This window comes from Daldinia decipiens (assembly GCF_022478715.1).
Source record: "Daldinia decipiens strain CBS 113046 unplaced genomic scaffold F4813scaffold_59, whole genome shotgun sequence".
Lineage (NCBI taxonomy): Eukaryota > Fungi > Ascomycota > Sordariomycetes > Xylariales > Hypoxylaceae > Daldinia > Daldinia decipiens.
Window position 1 is genome coordinate 32,816 of NW_026054602.1, and position 21,095 is coordinate 53,910.

Genomic DNA, 21,095 nt, shown 5'->3' on the forward strand with positions numbered 1-21,095 from the left:
CACCACGCAGGCAGCCAGCGCAATTTGAGACGGCCGGCTGAACGGACTCGTGGACTACAAGGTCATCCACGGTGATGTCATTCATCCGATATGAGTGAAAGTGGGAGGACGCGAAGAGGCATGCGAGGCGGTATCGTGTATGGCATTAGGCGCAGTTTGCCGGGCGGTTCATACTACGGTGGAGATTCAATCAACCGGGATCAAATGTCACGCCACCAGAGGTCAAGTCGCGAAGCGCGAACCTCAAGAGCTATACAATTGGTGCGCTGTGTTCTACGAGGTCAAGTTATTTCTTCGAAATTGAACCTATAGGGCAGAGTACGGTGCTAATATTATATATAGTAAAGTATTCGGTTGGAAATGCAGTGGCAGTAAGAGAAGGAATTCAAGATGGAAACTATTATTTGGGAGTCCCCTTTTCCTGGCGTTTAGATATAGACATCGGGAGCTTCAAGTCTTATGATAGCTCGAGCCTAGGTGTCTTAGACTTGAATACTAGCGCAGCAGCTAACCGAGGAATGGCACTTATATCTCGAGTAAAGCCATAGATAGACGAATGTTGTTATTATAAATACCAATTGATGGATTTGCCTACAATATGGAATTGTTTTTACTGATGATTTGGTTAATAACACGGGATGTGGAGCTAGTGTCCAATAACAAAAGTTCTACTAAAACATCCTTTAAAATTAATATAAGCCGATGGAAATGATATAGAAAAACCAATAGCAAGTTTGCAAGAAGATGTCCTGCATGACAATCGAAGTTTCGTATCATGAAGTTGAAATGGCTCAATATGTTGTTAACAGGTACCCATTTAGACTTTAACTAGCAGGATAACGTGATATAAATCCGGATCTAAAGTATAGTAGTTATAACCAAAGCCTAATCGTACTATTATATAACTAACCCTAGCGTAAACGACGGTCTAATATAAAATCCGGTGATCCAAGCCATAGGTAAACATATCAAGCATTCTTAACACTATAATACTGAATTGAAATACCAAAGTTCTCTTTCACGTAGCCATAGGCTACCCTTCTATTTGAGGTAGTTAAAATTCGAGCAGCTTCGTTCAAGCTACGTCATAAATGGTAATACATAAATATGCATTCATAAGGTACCTATGTCAGATAGACACACATTTCCTATCGAAAACAATGTAGCACGCAACCAAAGTCTGAGCGACGGAGATCCCACAGCAACGAATCGAACACTCCAACTCCATACATGTGATGTGGCAGGGGTATATCACAAGCTGTCGAGATCCAAAACAGACCAGCGGCCATACAAGTTACGCAAACATCGCAAAAGTATCGTATCGTAGATCGCCAAAGCCGTAAGTAATGCAAGCCAGCCCCCTCCCTTTTTTAAGATTTCATTCGGCAACGTAGATTCGATATCGAACATCATCTCGTCTTGTTCAACGTAGTGCGCCCACCCCCTTTTCAACCACAAATGCAACTCCGGACTTCTCATAATCCGTATTCTGCATCCCGCTCGCCCTCCTACTGCCGCTCTCACCAATCTCAGCCCTCTCATCGTACCCCCATCTCGCAACCCCTCCGCCCCTAATCCATCCTTCCAAGTTGCGACACTGACTCACATCCGCCCACTCGAGGTTTGCACACCCGTCCAGCACGCTCTCGATGCCCGAGGCCGTGACGCGCACGCACCCGCGCACGCTAAGCCGCTCAAGGTCGTTGAGGTGCAGCGCGACGCACGCGAGGCTATTGTCGCTCACAGCGCTGCCACAGAACGCCATTTTCAGTTCGCGTAGGCCGGGAAGACCCAGCGCGACGACTTCGGTTGCGGTGTCCGAGAGCGCGCAGCAGAAGGATAGGTCGAGATGCGTTAGGGCTTTGGCGGCGTGGACTAGGGCGACGATCGCGTTGTCGGAAAGGTATGTGCAATCGGCGAGGCAGAGGCGGGATAAATTAGAGAATCGGAATGGGGCCCAACTTTGGAAGCCACCATCCGTGATCGAGGTACATCGGGTCAGAGTTAGAGATTCTAACCGGTTTGAGGCGTGCGCTGCCATGTGCGCCATTGATCGGTCTGTTATATGCTTGCAGTAGGATAGGTCGAGACGTTTGAGCTTCGGACAACCGATTATGGTGCCGGGAGGCGGGAGGACTATTGCCTGGGCCTGTGGCCGCTGCTGGGCTCGGAGGCGCGCTGCTGCAGCGGCGGGGTTCGAATTCGCAATTTGCTTTGCGCTCGGCGGAGGGTGATCCGGGACGACCCAGCCGACTACTCGAGCTAACAGGTTATCGCCGACCTTCCTGCAGTTGCTCCAGTCGACCTCTTCCAAATCCTTAGCATTGTCGCTCATCTCCAAGATCTGGTTGGCCGAGACGTCCCATACAGATTTCATCCTCCAGACCTTGACGTGCTTGCCGCAGACCTTCCACAACGTAGAGAATCCCTCATCCGTGATGTGGAAGCAATTGCTAAGATCTATCGAAATCGGTCGCGGCCCGAGAAACGGTGCGATTATGTTGATGAGGGCGTCATCTGTTATAAAGCGGTTGTAGGACGTAAGGTCCACGTGAGTACATAATTTCGGCGAAGTAGCTAGGAGCCTGCGCACGTGGGATGAGAGTTGTCTTAGCCGAATGAGCTCGGCTAGGTCGAGGAACTGGAATATCGTCACCAGGATATCGTCGGGAAGCAGAGCGTCTTGGATGGGTTGCGACCGGCTGGGAAATATCTTGGCTTTTTTTGCTGGCACTTCTATATCGGGTGAGAAGTATGATAAGGGGGACTGGACAGTTGTAGAAGTATTGAACTTAGTATTGAGCTTGTGTAGACGTAAGCCGTTGGTTGTCGGGGTGCTAGGCGGTTCGTTTGGCGGTGGTATAGGTGGCGCGAGAGACCCTCGCCGTCGGTTTCTTAGATTTTCCATATCAACACTTAAAAAAGGGTCAGGATCTTTTGGTTCCATCTGATCCAACTCATCCTTTACCGGGGAAGCGGGTATGGAGGGTGTTGTGAACGTGACCTGCGGAGGCCGTAGAGGGGCTAGAGGTACAGAGCCCTTCTTACGCATCGGCTCCGCGTCTACCATCTCGACATCTTCTTCCGGTCTAATCCGTGTCCTTGCCGTGTCTTCAACCTGCTTCTTTATTTCTGGCGGGCATCGTTTCCATAGCTCGCCCAGTGCCTCACCACTAATCATGAGACATTCGACGGCTGTGATAGACCTGACCGTTGCAGTTCGTCGGACAGAAAGACCCAGGCTGGCAACCTCTCCGAAATATTGACCTTGTCTGAGGCGTGGCCTTATCACAGAAGAGCGTGTTATCCGTTTTCGCTGCCCCTCGGCCGCATCGTGGATCACCTCCGCCTCGCCCCGCACAATGAAGAAAATCTCGTTACCGGAAGTTCCTTGGCGGATTATATCGGTGAAAGGTGGAAAGGTCTTAGGTTGCGCGCTCATCCCTAAGAAATGAAGAATATCAGGAGGTAGAGTCGAAAATAGGGGTAGCTCCTTAAGCGTCTGTCGCACATTTACGAGACCACTTCCCAATGCACTTCCTGCTGTTGGGTCCTCCATCCCTCCCGGACTAGGAGACTTTCTCTTCTTATGGTTTACTACGGTCCCTTCCTTGATAATACCAACATCTCCAGTTGATACCTCGCCGGGAGCAGCTTCTCGGGCCGCCGACCCATTTGCAACTTTGAGGCTATGTCCCCTTTCCTGACGTTTCTTGTTAAGAATGGTCAGACGTTCATGTGCCTCTTGTCTGATAGCCATTTCCATATCAGGAAATCCAGGCAGCTCCAGGGTGAGATCTTCCTTCTTGAGTACAAGAAGTAGACATTTCGTGCGCGCGACAATGGTCGCCGTTCGAGGCATATTCATAAGCACGCCTATCTCACCAAAGAAAGATCCCGGTTTGAGCTCGGCGTATACAGCCTCGCCGTCCCGCGAGGTTACCCCAACGACTCCTCGAACTAGCCAGTACATCGCTTTTGCCTCGTCGCCCTCCATTAAGATGTGGTCGTGCGCGGAATGGATCTGTGGCCTTAGATGTTTACCGATGGCTACTAGAAACTCCTCGGGAGCTGACATGAAGAGCGGAAAGGATCTCATGCGATCGAGGAGATCAAGCGGCATGTCAGGGATGGTCGAAGCCGTAAGTGGGGAGGGTCGTATAGGCCGGGTCGGGTTGGTCTCACTATTGAACGACCTAATCAGGGAGACGGAGTCGGCAGGTTGGCCATTAGCCGGATGGTGGGCCAGGGCCCTATAGGGCGAAGGCGGAGAGCCTGGCACCCTATTCCGCCTCATGACTACTTCGCCAGTCCTCGTGTAAAGGCTTATAATATGCAAGCTCCCTATTCCGCCAGTTTCGGATTCCGAATAACGATTATTCCCTCTTTTCCCCTTAACAGCCCTTGAACAGTTCCAGATAGTAGATAATGACCTCAGATCGCCTTGGTCTCTCTAAATTGAGGGGAAACTTTGATCTGGCACTTTAGGCAAGGAACGGTTCCTGCTATACCCTGCCGAGAAATCGCGGGTTACCCATGCGGCACCAGCGCCAAATACGGGGTACGTTATTTTTTTTTATTGGGGTTCTCTTTACACCTCCTTAATCTGTCATTTGAGGAGCGACGATATTGAAAGAAACTAGAGCGGAAGCTCGGGAGCTAAAGTATACGTCGGAACTGATTCTATGAGATGGAGTTTCTGGCGCTAAAGAAGCTCGCGGCGTCATTAGTAGTAGAGCTGACTCGAGTGGCGCTGCCGGGAGATACTGAGGGAGTTATCAAGCCAGGAAGCTAAGATACATGGCGGGGAGCGTAGTCGCGTGCATAGGAAATAAGTCCGATTCGAGAAGTTCTACTAACGGAGATCGTTCGGAGTTGATTCTAAATACAAATCTATATTAGGTTATTCTAGTCTCTCGAATAACATTCAGATATATGATGGAATTGGTATAGAACTCACAATCTATTGCATACGTAAAACCTGGCTTGAATTGCTTGGCTGGTGGGTAGGCAGACTGTTGAAGTTCAATTGCCCCGTGATGGAACGGAGAGAAGAGAAGGGGGGAAGCGGAAAGTTACGCCAAGGTAGGTAGGCAGTTTTGTTAAACCAATACGCTAAACGTCGATGAGGCGCAAGGCTTCGCCGACAAAAGCTCTACTTCGTGGTACTTTGGAGATACAGCAACTTTCCAAAGACAGTACGTATATACATACGCATTCGCATGTAAGAATAAAAATGAGAGAAGGGAAACGTTCCGGGGTCCTCTGTCCTTTCAGGGGGAGCACGCCGACTAGAGCTACAAACAAGAATAACAATATCAAAAACAAACTTAAAGATGAAAAAGGCAAGAAGGCTAGCTCAGAAGTATGATAACTCTCTTTGGTGTGAGAAACCAAATTATGATGTGCATGTAGATAATGTAAGATGTCGTCCTCTTTGTCATATGCGACTTAACGCGCGTGCAGCTGCAGAAAACCGCAGCCCAGGGCGGTCGGAGCTGGGCTTGGTGTGCTTAGGTGCTTGACTGCTAGAAGGTACCTAATAACAGGTACGTTACCTAAAGCAAAGAAAAGCGCGGAGAAGACGGTATAGAAAAGTTGTGTGTCGAGGCTGTAGGGCCAGAAAAATGACGGGAGGTGAAACACGTCGAGCTGATGCAGATCTACCCCGATATGTGAGGGGAGTGTGGGACCTCTTCATCAACTTTGCCTACTCTGGCTGCTTTTTCTCTTGTCTCGTCCTGCCCTAGCCCTGTCTTGTAGTGTACGTATTTCATGACAATGATGCGTTGTAGATTTTTGGAGATCGAATGGAAGGATTCCGTGGACAAAGAAGCTCCCAGCACGGGGCGCATACTGGCACCGAACTACCCCTGAAATGCACGGGCTACATGAGGAACCCTTGATGAGGATTCAGTTACTAAACTTAGTAACTGTAGGGTCCACGGCTACTAGGATTATACCAGTCTGAGCTTTCAAGGTACCATTCCGCTTGGGTACCTACATACACTACCTAACCTACAGGAAAGCCGTGAGAGCTCGGGTAAGAGAACACACAAAAGAGCAGGGATGTTATAAGAAAACATGATTACGACAGAATCCCAAAATCCATTGGACTTGTTCCCTCTTCCCGTTAGCCTTACGAAGATATTGCTATGATTAGAAATCCTTGGCGAGTTAACTAACCTAGCCTACTCCAGATTACTTCTAATTACTTCTCAGACAGCGTATCCGTAATGCTTAGCCATATTAGGGGCGTAAGACCTGCGATACCTACCTACGTGAGCATTTAGGCTTCGATTTCAAAGTCCAGAATTGCGGCCAAGGGCGCCTTACATGCAGTAGTCGCATTCTTGTTAGCCAAGCCCATAATATATACTGAAACAGCTGCCGGATACTGGAAGCACCCAACAGCCCTCTCGGAGTAAGCATGCTAATTACCACTCCCCTCGTATAGCCTGCGTACAGGTCTATTTATATACTTGATGTTATGAAGACATAAGAAAAACGCGATCCGGATAGGGCGAGCATAATTCAGAAGGCAAACTCTTCACGCCTTCCATCCATTGTAGGATCAGTACCTATGTTAGCAAGCGTTAATGCGCAAAGGCTCGTGGTAATACATGCAGCATCAGACGAAAGACGCCTAACTCTGTTAGTTAGTTGGAAATACCAACATAGGACTTTAACCTAGACCAATTGATTAGCCATGAGATAGAAGTAGATGACGTCCAATGTTAAGTAGAAGATCTTGATTACTGGCAATCGGGAGATGCGGTGGATCGAATCCTGGTCGGCGATTCAGCATGTATGTACTTACATACGTAGTGTCACCATTCTCGAAGCCCTCCCGAAACATGTCAAACGGCCACGGCCAGGAAGATAGCCTAACTCGGGTGAGCTTCGAGAAGAGTTCTAGCGCCCTTCTATTCCCCACTACCCCTCCTAGGTATTAGTATCACCCATGGTGCTTAGTAGACGCGTACGGTAAGTAATCCATGGTGATGTAGGATTTACTCAACTTTCTCAAATGCCGAAGATAGCTGTAGGTATAAGGACTCTGGGATTATACGCGATTTGAGGACTAAAGAGTATTGGCTGCAATACTAAGTCAAACCACCCTTACTGGGGCCACCCTAGTGGGGGCCACCCATTTCCCATACAAAATCAACAACTTCGCATGTCTATAATTAATTCAAGAAAATAGATAAAAATATACAATCTCTTATGTTTTACTTTGCGATCATTATAATAGCTTATGTATATTTTATAATATTTAAAATCTAATGTTTTAATAGTAAAATAATAAAGTGTATTTTTAATGTTATTTTGAAAATTTTGAAAATTTTAATTTTATATGGAAATTTCATCAAATTACCATAAAACCTTATAAACGCTTATAACTTCTTAGATAAATAAGTTATATAATTGGCCCTAGATTTAAAAGTTGTATTAAAACGTCCCTTATTTAACGATATAGATTCTACATTTATACCATATTAATTGGTAAAGTTATAAGCAATAATATCCCTTAACAGCTTTGCATATAAATTTGTATGTGTAATTGTTAGTGTATACTCTTGTATTCATTTCACCACAGATATTAGCCCTGCCATTTTTTCAAAATTTTATACCTGGTGAAAATCCAATACCGTACTCAAAATCAAAGACTGTATAATTTTATCTATTTTCTTGAATTAAATACAGATATGCGAAATCGTTGATTTTGTATGGGAAATGGGTGGCCCCCACTAGGGTGGCCCCAGTAAGGGTGGTTTGACTTACTGGAGGCGTGAAAGATGCACATACACCACCCACATTATTTAGACTATATATCGATCTACAACGGGAAGGTCTATATTAAAATGTAACCCTCTAACCTAGGTTATTCTCTATCTAGTTTCTAGGTTAGATCACTACCGACACATGACAAAGATTTATATCAGGTAGATACGATAACGTCAGCCATGTTTCTAGCGCTGGTTTTGAAAATTTCAAGATTGCGATATGTCAGATTTTGACTGGCTCAGGTACGAACCCCAAATGCCTATACTCTCAGGAAATTCTATACCCTTCCTATTCTCCAACAGCCTAACGGAGTGCCCCCAAAAGTGAAAATACGATCCCTCGAATCTACCTCCGCCGCATCTATCCAACGCTAGGGGAGTCTCAGTCCTAAGTAAATAGCTGCTATCATTGATAGATAAAGAGAAATCATGCGCACAATTTAGTGCTAGTAATCCCCGGCAGCAAAGATAAACCCTAAAGCCATCGTAAAGGCAAGCACTCGTCGTTGTAGATATAACCTACCACTACGTTATCTATAATTCAGCCTAAGCACCAGTGCTGAGGATTCAGAAGAACCTCTGGATTCCTACATGGCGTACAGGAATTAAGCCGAGATCAGCCTTACTGCCGCTTCCTTTCCGCATCATTCAGCCCAACTAGCATATATACGTATATACGTGAAGTTATCTTTATTGTCGCGGGAATTAATGGGCCATGAAGTTAACACAGTATTGCCCCGACGAGAGAGAGGGAGGGGGAGGCTCCGATTACCATTTCCATCCTCCAATGCCTATTTATCTCGTAAACACTACATATTCCATACAATTTTTATATCTCGAGCATCTCTAGGAATTACCCACCTATGACGTATCCCAACACATTAAACCGAGTATACCCTGCCAAATTTCCTATCTTAGAGATGGAGACTAATCCAGTTCCTCCAGCACAGGTTCGGGGAATTTTCTGTACCAATAGAGTGCGTAGGCAATTGCGACAATCCTTACACACGTCCTTACAGCCCATCTCGAAAATATAAACCAATGATAGCTGGTAGAGGTTTCGAGGTATAGCTTTCGCTGCCCAGCATACACTCTGCTGCCATATGGCAATGTTAATATCCCGCAGCTTTGCAGGCCGTAAAGTACCAAATGCGTACTTGACGCTCGCTTGCCAGAAGTATATTGCCATATCTCGGCCATGTAGCGTGGCTCGTCGCGATCAACGCCTAGTTTAATCGACCGGATCTGACATGGCTGTAGTGCTCTTCCCTGAATGAAGTAAATACGCTCGCTATATCGCCTTGGCCGGTATTCATGTTGGCTGCGCCAGCATTCTCTGTAGTCCCGTTGATGCCATTCTTCATACTTGCTATAACTCCATTCTTGGTATCTGCTATAGCTCGACTCCACATAGTCTACGTGCTCCCATTCCTGGCATTTGTTATAACCCAGGTTTCTGTTGGCTCGTCTCTTATAACCTTCGCGGTTGCTCTCTTCCCACATCATATAGTGCGACGTCTCTTCTCCGCTAACTTCTGCAGGCTCTCCATGTTTTGCAAGCGAGTTATCTGATGGAATCATGTGCGGCATCTTTAACTTCGATAGGCCGAAGCTTTCTAGATGCTGCCCCGCGGTATAGTCATCTGATATATTTGATTTCTGGCTTGAGACGATTTCTAACGATGATTTTGCGTTCCCTTTGACACCACTACGAGCGCGCAACCTAAGTTTGCATTTCCGGCAAAGCTTTCCGCGCGTTCTTAGACATCTAGGACAAGGAGTGCCTTCTGATTCAGAACAAGACGAGTAACCGCTTTGGACATCGGTCGGGATAGAGCTATCGATCGGACATTCGCCAAATGTATCGAAATATAGAGCATCCATATCTAGGGCTCAAATGTAATAACAGCGCGGGTTATCGGGTATATATCCCGTTCTTATGCGGTGCTTGGTATTTTTATGTAGGTATACGAATGAAAATGCCGGTAAGAAAGGCTGAAGAGCTTTCTATATAAACTCCCAGAAGATTGGTTACATAATCGACTGTTGCACAGATCCCGTGACAATGCTCAAGTTTCAGAAGAGATGTTATGAGACACGCAGCAAATCCGCCGTGGAAGTTAAAAGCTTCAATGTAATAACGAGCTACATGATGTAGGTACCATAAGGGCACAGTACATGTATTAGGTACTGTACCTCTTGGGATACGTTAGGTATATTTCCAAGCTAAACAGCTTAATAATTCATTATATTCCCCAAATATTTCTATTGACTTATGAACTATGCCAAACCCCTATATCCACCTGTGTCTTGTCTTCAATCTGAAAAGTAGCCTCAACCCTTTTAAATAATAGGATGACCATGAAGCCAAAGAACGCGGAAGAGAATATAACCGACTATATCAATCCCGTAGGCTTCGTATAGTTAAAAGAACCCCCGTACCTATACCGCCCTACACTGTTTCTATCCGTATAACTAATTCAAGCTTAGGAGGAGATACTTAGAGTTGAAAATTGTGGCCATATCAGATTGTTCCCTCGACCTATACAATGCGTCTTAGCCTTCCCATTTTTTAGTCTATGTGATCGGCGCCCGAATCATCTCGTATAGCATAAAAAGTCGACAGGCAACGTAAATACTTCCCAGGAAAAACAAGCGCCAGGATATGCACGGGATGCGTCATTCGCGCCCTTCTGCTCGTGAACCTACCAAATGCTATTGTACAGATAGCTTTGGCGATAGAGTATGGTATGCGAGACGCTGTTATAGTTAAAGATGATATGCGCCAGGCAAGCTGCTCCCAGTGCGAGGGGAAGGTATTGTTCCACCCAAGGCAGTATATAGCCCCGAATACCATACCCATGGCGATGCTAGCCAGATCAGCATCATATAGCAATACAGCTTGGTCTCCAAACCCAATGACAGCAAACACGGTAAGAGATACGTCTGTGGGGGCTGGCTCTGACGGTTCTACTATCCTATTGTCTATGTAGAATCGCGGGGTACAGTTTCGTGATAGGAAGGAGCTGCCACTAAAGTATTTGAGAATGCGAATATCGCGATGGTTTATCGAGCGAACGGTATCTGAGGTCATAACCGAATGCGCTATCGGGACTGCGACGGCCTGGGGTTTGGTCCAATACAGACAATACGCAATAGCTGCGCAGATCGCATACGTAAAAGTTGAGAGCTCCAGCTGAGTAAGTTCCTCGTTCTGGAAAAGCTGGATGAATATTCCCAAGATGAACCAGAACAGTGATATAATTGCGATACCCTTCGATAGGGGGTTGGCCTTGCTTTTGTCCTCGATAGCTTCTTCGTTTAGTAGGGGTCCCTCGTCGAGAATCTGTAGATACTGGGCTACAACAATCTGCATCGCGTTTAAATAGAGAGCTACTTCACCATGGACTAGCTCTGCCGTTTCTTCGTCCCTAGCTGTACCTGAATGTTGAGATGCGTTGTTAATACTAGTTGCTGACGCTGCCATAGAACCCGTAGTCTCGTCTGGCATATGAGATGCCGAATTGTCTGCTTGCGTCGAGGACGGTTCATTTCGTCTTAGCTCGTACGTCTCACGTCTTGGTGTTTTTCTTTTTGCAAGGTTTTGGGTATGATCCCAGATACTCTTCAAATACTCAGCAGACCGCTTAGAGGTATTTTTAAGCCACAAGGTTGGTGGCATGGTATAGTTGCCGATGAGACACCTCAGGGCCATGAAGGTCGTATTATAGACACCGGTGTTCTTATACATTTCCAACAAGACCTTTTCATTAATCAAACGGAATTGGGCACCGTTGGGCGAGTCCGTCTTCATCTCGAATTTGAAACCGCCCATATTGGCAAAACTGGCATGAATCTTGGACCAGTCGTGAACATGTCCTTCTCCGAAGGTCTTGAACATATGCAAGCCTGCAGATGCCGCACGCCAGTCGCCAAATGAGAACCCGACCATCAGTTCGGGTGCAATAACCATCACGATACTCCAGAGTATTTGCCGTCGGAATTCATGGTTAAAACGCGATAGCCACCACCTTTTCAGAAATGACCCTGGGGTCGCCGGAGGATTATAAGGCTTCACGCTGAGATGAAGTGCTAAGAAGGTGCTGGCCGAAATAGTAACTAGGCACCCAATCCATATGTCAGAGACATCACGATTTGAGAGGCGAAGCCATTGAAGCACGGAGGGCGGTGTCTCGGACATTTTTTTTTCTCTAGCGTTTCGAAAGCTTCGAATACAAAGATAGAACACGTAATTGGAGATGAGTAATGATATTGAGCCATTTGGAAGGAAAAGAAAGAAAAAAACAAGAGAAAGCACTGAAGAGAGCCCTCTTAGTTATCTTCTACCTCTTCATAACCCGTACATCGTGGCCTTCACCAATAACGACGGCGCTTTGCGAGGGAGGGGGCATCGCCTCGAAATACCGGAGCCCGCTTACATGCAACGCACCGGGTTTACGGAAGAGGTAGTCAGTCAGTTCTCATAATCATGTATACCAGTTATGTGCTCTCATTCTTCTATGCCTACCTACTGCTTGTATGTCAACCCCGAATTGGGTGGGTTCAGTAAGTTGTGTCGATATTCAGCAGCTGTAATCGAATCAAACCGGGCCTCAAAAAGTATACGAGCCACCAATGTCACAAACTTGATAAGGAACTTGATAACTGAGAGAAAAATACCTGGTAGTACATAGGTAGGTACCTACCTAGGTATGTTCGGAGTAGTGCCGGGGTCAAGAAGCTAAGGTTGGCTTCCCACAGAAACCCGTCGGCTCTTTCCAGCTCCTTCTCCGCCTCCACTTTCATTTTTCACCAGTCATAAGTGGGTTATTACATCAGCCATTTCCTCCACTGAATATCAACCCGGCGTCATTGTTCGCAATCTTCTTCCACAACTTGAACAAACCGTCCAACCTTAATCATTCCTTTTGTCGCTTTTCATAACCGCCTACCTGTGAAGCACGCGAAAATGTCCTTCTCGATTACTCTCCGCCAGGGACCTGCGCGCCTGGCATCCAGGTTGCCAGAGATCTCCAAATCCTCTCTTCGAACCGTAGTTCCTGCCCGAGCTTTCCATCAGTCCGCCACCAGACCATCCAACTTCTTCACATCGCGAACGACGCTCGTATCAAAGCTGTCGCGGACTACACCAAAAAATGCATTTACGAAATCGTTAAGAACCTACATACAGCAGCCTGCTGCCCCCGCGACCGATTCTGGCTCGACGATCCGCCGACTGCTAACCGGTGGCGCAATTTTTGGTGGTACTCTAATCGCAATCAACGCCGTTTTCAACCGCGAGACCCGAGAGGATGGCGGTATGCCACCATTCGAGAGATCTTACCTTAATCAGACCTTCCTTCATACTGGCCTTGGTATCGGCATTATCGGTATCACGGCGCGGCAGATGATTCAGAGCGGTTTCGTTTACAGAATAATGGTGACGAACCCGTGGGTTGTAGCCATTGGAGGTCTGGCTCTCAGCTTTGGCACTATGCTCGGAACAAGGGCTATCGACCCTGATAAGTGAGTAGTTTCTTTCGATTCCCTACATTAGAAAAAAAAATCAACTCATAACTAACATAAGACAGCTATGTCCCCAAGTACGCCCTCTGGATTGCGTTCAATGCTACTCAGGCCGCCTTCATCGCCCCTCTTGTCGCTTTCGCTCCCGGTGCTCTGATCGCTCGTGCCGGACTCTATACTGTCGCGATGATGGGTTCTATCTCATTCGTGGGTGCTACCGCTAAGCAAGAGAAGTACATGTACATTGGTGGCCCTCTCCTTGCCGGAGCTGCAATCGTTGCCGTTTCGGGTCTTGCCCCGCTCATCATACCGGTTACGGCCGTCCGAACATTAGCAATTACGGAGAACCTTTGGCTGTACGGTGGTCTGGCAGTCTTTGGTGGCTTCACGCTATACGATGTGCAGAAGATCCTCTACCACTCCCGCTTGGCTGAGCGAGGTATCATCAAGAAGGACCCAGTCAACGAGAGCATTTCGCTCGAGTTGGACTTCTTGAACATTTTCATCAGGATGGTCCAGATCTTGATGATGCAGCAGAACCGCAGGAAGTAATCGGGCGATGATTAGGATAAGGACTTGTTAGCAGGGCATGCTGTCATGATGGGATGAAAGGAGGGGTCAGGCTTAAGTGTAAGGTTGATAATGCCTCGCTTTTAATCTGGGTATCAGAGGCAGAATGGAAACTCCCCTCTCCTGGCCACGCAAGGATTGTCTAGGACTATACGAATGTATTAACTAGCGTAACTAGTCGAATAAAAATAGTAAAACAATTAGGAATAACTATTATCAAATATGGATCGTATGTATGGGTATGTGGTTGAGAAGATATCTCGATATTACATGCCAAGGATTCAGCCTAAAGAACTACATAGGCGAACAGCCCCCTGGCTAGATTGATTGGTAGTATGATATTCTCGGGTGACTTGATAATCCAAACACGCGCATCAGCAGCAGAGTCACCAACCACTCACCGCTAGGTAGGTACCCATGTACGTACGGGTAAGGGGTTTAGCTAATTCGATAACCCCCGGAATTCTATTGAAATTTGAGGCTGAGACCTGAATTAAAGTCCGACCTTCTTCTCAACCTACATAGGCTTAGGTACATTAAATAGGTACCTCTCTACCTAAAGCCCAGGCACCTACCTCTACGCCGCTCAACAACCTCTCCGAACTACATCTTTCAATATCTCACAATTACGCACACCACAGCACGTTAATGTACCTAAATATCGCAATAGTTCGTATTGACTTTTCGTATAGGTCAAATCTATCTTCGTTATTTGTCACTTTCTTGTAAGGAAAAAATAAAAAGGTTCCAATCAATCAATGGAGCCCTCTTCTATACCAGCTATACAATATGGCCCCGTTTAATAGCAAATCATTATTCGAGTAAGCTACTCTGTCTCGTCGTCACTAATTGAGAGCTGACCATTTGATAAAGTAAGGCTTGTCTCAAGTTGAGGCGATCTCATCGAATGCAGGATATCTTGAAGATATTATCTATCAACCGGCGCAAGAGTCATATCGACGATGGAGGGGATTTTAATGATGTTATTGATAATGATGATCAGTCGTCTATCGGCAACCCAGTCAGCTCTGCTGATTCTAGCGCCGCCACGACTAATATCAGCGACGCCAACAGCGATACTCCAAAGCTGAAGACTAGCATAACTCATTCACTTGGAGAAAATCGATCCGAGCGGAATGTTTCTGGCTTATTACTTCTTCCCCAGGAGCTGTTTGACAACATAACCAGCCACCTCACCCACACCAACATCGTATGCCTGGCCCTCGTCAATAAAGAACTAATGTCACGTTTCTTGCATTCGTGTATGGAGCTTGAGCTATTAGGCCCCGGCGAAGTCTCTTCATATAAAGCTCTAAACGCATTTATTAAAAAAACGGATGGCTCTAATAAGACTAAGATCCGAGGGACATTGCTTAGCTTTTTAGACTATGACTTGTTAGACCTGGTCTACTGCTACAAGTGCAAAAAGCTCCATGATCCGTTCCTAACCTTCAAAGACCGCGCTTTTGCGCCGCAGAAAGCCTCCAGATGTATTGATTGGTCTATGGAGCATCATATGCCTTCGCGTGCAACTAGGAAGTTGCTCCGTACTATTACAAAACGCCGAATTCATGGTGCTGAATATAGACATCTATTACAGCAAGTTAATAATACACAGACATCTTATCAAAAGGGATTCATGATTCAGTATTCCCTACGCATAAGATATCGCGAGGATGATCTAATTCTTAAAAAGCAGCAAGTGGTCTCCTCCATCGATAAATCAGTACTGTCGTTGTGGTTGTTCGGACAGATACTACGAGACCCATCTCACACGTTTATATCATTGCCCAAGGTTCATCCAATATGCAATCATCAGAATTGGAATACGATCTACGAGCCGATGGTACAGCAGTGGATCGAGCCCTTCTGCACCGCCGATCATACTGGCGAAATTGAGGTGCAGCATCTGCCATCTTGTTTTAGTAACGAGTCGTTCGATGTATCAAAACAGGATGGGCACATGATCTGCGAAAGACTGAAATGGTTATCCTCTGGGACGAAATGGAATCCGATGGACGTGCCTATGCTGTTGGGAGATGTTTCAGGCTGTGTCAGATGTACGACTGATTATAGCATCGATGTCGTCTCCTTGCCGGAACCTTTCAACTGGGGCTTTATCCTAACAACATGGCTGGATGTTGGTAAGATTGACTTCTGTAAGAAATGGGACAGCCACAGGGACGCGCGACCGTGCCGAGAGATCCAACGGGACCTTATCAACGGCGATATATGTCAGAGATTTGAGGACATAACGTCGAGGCACGATTATCGGCCGCAGATCAGCGAGCTTAATATAGAGAGGATGCGCAATTACGGATGGAGTGCACGAGTAATGAGCGGGAAAGAAAAATACACTAGCTGGTCTTCGGGACACGCCTGCAATCCGGCGACGGGTCGAATAGAGGATCCGGATCCGCTGGACGAGGCAGATTACTGACGAGAGAATACCACACCCAGGTATCATCGTCACGAAGACTCGGGGACGAGATGTCCCCACTAATCGAACCTCGATAAAGCGAGATTCATATGCATGGGTGGGCGTTTTAAGGTCATAGGAGGTCTTTTTTTTTGATAGGTAACTAATAGAATAGGGCAATGTGTCTATAGGTTCGTATTATAACCAACATGTGATTAATATTAGCTTATTCGTGTATATGAGGAGAGTATCAACCTCCAGTTTTGAAGCCTACACGAATCATTTGGCGTCTATCCCTCCTAGGCCCATATATGCTAATATGTCTCAAGTACCGAGTTTTGCGACATTCCCAACATGTTTCTAAAATCGCACAGCTAGCCATGTTAAGGACTTAGTATCACGATGATTAGATTCGTTACAAGACATGACGCGGTAAACTACACCAGCTGCTTATGACTTCCACATCACTCCAGCGGCGGGAACGTCCTCAGAAAGTGGGTCGGACACTCATAGCCCGAAGGATTATGATGCAGATACTGCTGATGGTAATCCTCAGCATCCCACCACTGCTCAGCGGGCACGATTTCAGTAACAATAGCGCCCTTATACCATTGCTCACTGGCCTGTTGCGTGGTCTCGCGCGCGATGCGCTCTTGCTCAGGGCTGTGGTAATAGATGGCGCTGCGGTACTGAGGTCCGACATCAGGGCCCTGGCGGTTAGCCGTCGTCGGATCGTGTAGCCGGTAGAAGAACTCGAGGATCTGCCGGTAGGTTATGCGCGAAGGGTCGTAGTGCAGCTGTACACTCTCGGCGTCTGTTGCGGTTGCGATGCCACGTCAGTTAATATGTAAAAGTAGGGAGAAGAGAGAAGGGTACGACAAAGACAAAGACAAAGAGAAGGGATAGGAGAGAAACGTACGGCCTGTTTGCCCCGAGCACACGGCACGGTAGGTCGGACCTCTTAGATCCCCACCGGTGTAGCCGACACGGGCGTCGTAGAGGCCCTTGCCGTCGAAGTGCTTACGATACAGGTGCTCTACGCCCCAGAAGCATCCGGCAGCGAGGGTAGCTTTCTCGGCGCCCTCGGGGACTGCGGACGTTCCGTTGGTGCCCGCGTGCGTATCGGCGGTTATCCCCAAGCGCGTACTAGACATGAAAGGTCGGAAGAGCCGCGATGCGAAGTTAGGCATCGTAAAGGCCATTATTGTGACAGCTGCGATTGCGACTAGAATTACGGACACGGTTATATACTGCGATTGATGATATATATGGTCATAAACTGATGAAGCTGAATTGGAGATAGGTTTGAGATAGTTGTATTTATCTTGAGGGGTAAGTAATACGGGTCAATTCCTTCCCGTTTGTGCTATCAGTGTAGCATAATGCGGCTCTTGATTTCACACCAAAGTGCGGATGGAGGGGCACAACGGTGACGTTTGGAACGTAACTCCCGCGAGCAATGACAAATCTCGCTCGACGCCACCAGACTACGGAATGATGCGATCTAATTGGAGGGATAAGCGTAAGGAAACTCAAATATGTGGTCCGTGCCCATTCTAAGCTAATCTTCCTGATTGAGATTCTAAATGGGTTCATCTTATATAAGCCTAGGAGGTACTCAGCTCAGCCCTACGAAGATTCCATCTGTCCATGTTAATAAGAGAATTTGGACTTGAATAACCTCATTTCGTATTTAGCTGGGCGGACGGGACGGGGGGGGATATTAAGATAATTTACCATTCTATTTATAATTATTTATAATCTTCCCAATCGATTTGGAAACAGTCAAGATCTCTTAGCTCACCATGACGGTGTGTCACCTACTATATCATGACACCTAGCTATACCATGATAATCATAGTCTCAAACTCCCAAACTCAGGCTGAGGCTGGCGGTGGGAATTTCTAAAGTTGTATCATTTCTCTAACAGACTATCAAAAAGGCATAATCGAGGCATTTAACCATGCCCCTTTCCACGCAACTCTACCCGTGGGTGGGTTAGCTCTTATGAACACGGTGTTGCCATTCCAAACACCTCGATCATCAACGACGTCATTGCTTCCTTGGTCTATCATGCAGTCTGCAGTCTGCAGTCTGCAATGCGGTCACAGTCCCGTCACGCTGGGCCGGTATCTGTATGCGCCTCGAGTCTCGCCCATGGCAAGGGGATCCTTGGCGCGTTGCAGAACCCTGTGGGTGATCCCTGCACGCAAGGCAATTCAGAAGAAGATCGAGGCATGTCCAGACGATAGTTCGTGCCACGTTCTAAACCGCGTTTCAGGCGATAGGAAATTTCAAGCGGACGCGGTTCTTCTTGCTACGTTCGCTTCGTGAGGCCTCACCCAAATAATGACGTCGGTACTTACCTCCTGATCGGATAAAACTCACTCGATCTCTGGGGCAGATCGATCTGCTTAGGGGTATATCGACATTATTCGGTTCGCATTTTGCACAGTATTTTTTTTTTTGATTCGGCATCATCCCTACCTGCTTCCTTCTTTCTCTTTGCCAAAGCGCATAATTGCTTGCGCAATTGGCCTATAGGACCGCGTCCTGGTGTATCGCCATTAACGACGACCCCTTACATATATATACCTATATCTTCTTCGCTAGAAGTTCACCGCCAAAATGCTGACTAACCGTCGCTCAACATTGATGATATCGCCGAACGGCAACGGCCGCCCGAATCTCGGCGCGCCGCCTACCCTCGGCAGCGCGAAGCCAGAAAACGAACCTCACTGCACCGTCCCATCAATCTTGACATCTACGATGCCGACGCTGCCTGGTTATCGCGTTGCGCGCGTCCTGGGCGCCGTATACGGCTCTACTACTTACGCGCTTAAAGACACCAAGGCCCTACTGAAGGCGGCTGCAGCGGGTGGCGAGGTCAGGAGTCTAACGCATATCATGTACAACGCGCGGGACCAGGCTGTTGATAGAATGACGCGGGACTGTGTGTCGCGCGGCGCGAACGCCGTTGTCGGCCTGGACTTCGAGGAGAAGGAGGTTCTAGGCTTCATCCAGGTCTCAGTCTCGGGCACCGCCGTCTACGTCGAGAAGCAGCTAGAGAACCCGTTCTTGCCCGAATGACACTAGGGGTCGCCTGTCTATGGTTTTTTGCGCGCGCTTGATAGGCTCGTTAATATAGGTTCGCTTCTTGGTGCGTTAGTGTGGGCTCGACATCTTGATCTTGGCTAGGGTTTATTTTGGATATAGAACCACGCAATTCCAGCAATCACTACCTAGGTTACTGTATACATATCACTGGGGCTATTTAGTGATTCTAATTACGGTTGCATATGCGGTGATGTGTGCCGGGACCGCGTCACACGGATACGAAGAGCCTGGATTCGGGGTCCGGGTCGGGATCTTTGAACCAGGATCGCGGAGATGGGGAAGGGTATGAGCGTAACGGTTTGATTGTGCTAATTACCTCACATACATACGTATATACCTATTTCATTGGCAATAGCAGTTGAGATTATTAGCCGGGACAGAATCGGATCAGCTCAGGAGCTCACTGTGCCATTATATATTTAGGTGCATATAAATTTAGTTAATATTTCCCAATGAAGCTCTTTGTAGCCATGTTCTTTTGAATCTCGACCCGCAGTCATTGATTTGTTTATCTTACGGTTGCTTACATATGAATCTTCATAGACCCTAGACCCTCCAACTCACTAAATTGGCAAGGTTTCGAAGGGCGAGAAGAGGATAGACAAGTTTGAAAAGGAAAAGCACAGAAGGATGGATGGAGGTGAATCAAAGATTAAAATAGTCGATCTCGTTAACACCCTCTCCTGGGATCTATTGGGATGACTAACTGAGCAATTTTCGCACTTAAGAAACTGCATTAGAACTTTGTTATAAGTAACGTGATCCTGGCAACCTTATCTCACGATAATATCGGGCCACATAAAGCTGCCAGGGCACGACATACATAGTATCCATACATAGTATCTTTCGGAGGTGACACAACATTCGTAATTAATATGATACATGCTAGCCAAGGCTCTCTTTACGAATTAGCAATAGCAATATTCCGGCCCAAAACAGAGCTTACTCTGGACAAATTTGTGATATACATGGCTTTGGAAAGTTAGCATTCCAACTCATGACTTATATCTAATTTCGACCAGTCACACATGGGATGTACTATTGCTGTATGTAAACCTCCGACCCGTGTCAACAAAAGTCCAGACCCGTATACTATAGCCTGTACGACGTCCCCCTTACTACAGAGTACGTACTCAACCGGGTTAGCCTTCCGAATTCGCTGTCCCCTTAAACATCCATCCACCCACCTCTTCCTGCCGTGATACGTGGGAGCCCCGTCCCCACGGGGGAGGGGAGGGCATCGGGCCAAAAAGGCTAAATGAAATAAGCTTTCGAAGCTCACCGGATAGGGGTCTGCCCTATGTATGTGGAAATCCGGTACATGGGCATATATGTATGTACCTACATATACATGTATGTATGTATGTACGTGTCACATTCCCATTCTGGGAGAACGTCATATCAGGGTCTGGTCTAGAAGCGCTATTTATAGAAAAATTCGCCCTTTTCGGGACTACAAGTTATATTACTCTTTCGGACGTCTTTTCTTCATGCGGGTTCGCGGTTGGGTGGATCGTGTTTAGGACGTTCTGATGCTGAGGTCCCGACGTTCCTGACGACGGTATGCTGGAATGGGTATGACTATATTGCCTTGTCGACGTAATCAATAGATGCCGCGCCTAGATCAGTCTAAGTCGCATCCGGCTATGGAATTTGACTAAGCTACGGGAAACACT

General features: G+C 47.0%; 7 protein-coding genes across 7 annotated transcripts; 3 read left to right on the plus strand and 4 right to left on the minus strand.

The window, feature by feature from the left end:
- Positions 1–852: 852 nt before the first annotated feature.
- On the minus strand, positions 853–4,949 carry F4813DRAFT_376785 (RNI-like protein). Its single transcript, XM_049245162.1, has 2 exons — positions 4,644–4,949; positions 853–4,561 (listed from the first exon to the last, which is right to left on the minus strand). Exon 2 carries the CDS (start codon positions 4,295–4,297, stop codon positions 1,424–1,426), a length of 2,874 nt encoding a protein of 957 aa, XP_049094742.1. The 5' UTR covers positions 4,298–4,561; positions 4,644–4,949; the 3' UTR covers positions 853–1,423.
- Positions 4,950–8,714: 3,765 nt separating this feature from the next.
- On the minus strand, positions 8,715–9,671 carry F4813DRAFT_383738 (uncharacterized protein; the record flags this gene model as incomplete). The annotated part of the gene is made up of 1 exon (XM_049245979.1): positions 8,715–9,671. One exon carries the CDS (start codon positions 9,669–9,671, stop codon positions 8,715–8,717), a length of 957 nt encoding a protein of 318 aa, XP_049094743.1.
- Positions 9,672–9,926: 255 nt separating this feature from the next.
- On the minus strand, positions 9,927–12,139 carry F4813DRAFT_290070 (uncharacterized protein). The gene has a single exon (XM_049240613.1). It carries the CDS (start codon positions 11,986–11,988, stop codon positions 10,360–10,362), a length of 1,629 nt encoding a protein of 542 aa, XP_049094744.1. The 5' UTR covers positions 11,989–12,139; the 3' UTR covers positions 9,927–10,359.
- A 513-nt stretch (positions 12,140–12,652) lies between these two features.
- F4813DRAFT_290079 (inhibitor of apoptosis-promoting Bax1-domain-containing protein) lies at positions 12,653–14,212 on the plus strand. Its single transcript, XM_049240614.1, has 2 exons — positions 12,653–13,313; positions 13,379–14,212. Exons 1-2 carry the CDS (start codon positions 12,757–12,759, stop codon positions 13,863–13,865), a joined length of 1,044 nt encoding a protein of 347 aa, XP_049094745.1. The 5' UTR covers positions 12,653–12,756; the 3' UTR covers positions 13,866–14,212.
- Positions 14,213–14,270: 58 nt separating this feature from the next.
- Positions 14,271–16,481, plus strand: F4813DRAFT_376793 (uncharacterized protein). The gene is made up of 2 exons (XM_049245163.1): positions 14,271–14,704; positions 14,757–16,481. Exons 1-2 carry the CDS (start codon positions 14,673–14,675, stop codon positions 16,321–16,323), a joined length of 1,599 nt encoding a protein of 532 aa, XP_049094746.1. The 5' UTR covers positions 14,271–14,672; the 3' UTR covers positions 16,324–16,481.
- A 63-nt stretch (positions 16,482–16,544) lies between these two features.
- Positions 16,545–17,768, minus strand: F4813DRAFT_290105 (PMSR-domain-containing protein). The gene is made up of 2 exons (XM_049240616.1): positions 17,222–17,768; positions 16,545–17,116 (listed from the first exon to the last, which is right to left on the minus strand). Exons 1-2 carry the CDS (start codon positions 17,502–17,504, stop codon positions 16,767–16,769), a joined length of 633 nt encoding a protein of 210 aa, XP_049094747.1. The 5' UTR covers positions 17,505–17,768; the 3' UTR covers positions 16,545–16,766.
- Positions 17,769–18,783: 1,015 nt separating this feature from the next.
- F4813DRAFT_290103 (uncharacterized protein) lies at positions 18,784–19,902 on the plus strand. The gene has a single exon (XM_049240615.1). The coding sequence runs from the start codon at positions 18,931–18,933 to the stop codon at positions 19,390–19,392; it is 462 nt and encodes a 153-aa protein (XP_049094748.1). The 5' UTR covers positions 18,784–18,930; the 3' UTR covers positions 19,393–19,902.
- The last annotated feature ends 1,193 nt before the right edge of the window (positions 19,903–21,095 follow it).

Coding starts and splice junctions, on each gene's coding strand:
- F4813DRAFT_376793 (XM_049245163.1), top strand. CDS start 14,673: ATGGCCCCGTTTAATAGCAAATCATTATTCGA. Junction 14,705..14,756: donor AATAGCAAATCATTATTCGA/GTAAGCTACTCT, acceptor CATTTGATAAAG/TAAGGCTTGTCTCAAGTTGA.
- F4813DRAFT_290079 (XM_049240614.1), top strand. CDS start 12,757: ATGTCCTTCTCGATTACTCTCCGCCAGGGACCTGCGCGCCTGGCATCC. Junction 13,314..13,378: donor AGGGCTATCGACCCTGATAA/GTGAGTAGTTTC, acceptor AACATAAGACAG/CTATGTCCCCAAGTACGCCC.
- F4813DRAFT_376785 (XM_049245162.1), bottom strand. CDS start 4,297: ATGAGGCGGAATAGGGTGCCAGGCTCTCCGCCTTCGCCCTATAGGGCC.
- F4813DRAFT_290105 (XM_049240616.1), bottom strand. CDS start 17,504: ATGGCCTTTACGATGCCTAACTTCGCATCGCGGCTCTTCCGACCTTTC. Junction 17,117..17,221: donor GTGCTCGGGGCAAACAGGCC/GTACGTTTCTCT, acceptor CAACCGCAACAG/ACGCCGAGAGTGTACAGCTG.
- F4813DRAFT_290070 (XM_049240613.1), bottom strand. CDS start 11,988: ATGTCCGAGACACCGCCCTCCGTGCTTCAATGGCTTCGCCTCTCAAAT.
- F4813DRAFT_290103 (XM_049240615.1), top strand. CDS start 18,931: ATGCTGACTAACCGTCGCTCAACATTGATGATATCGCCGAACGGCAAC.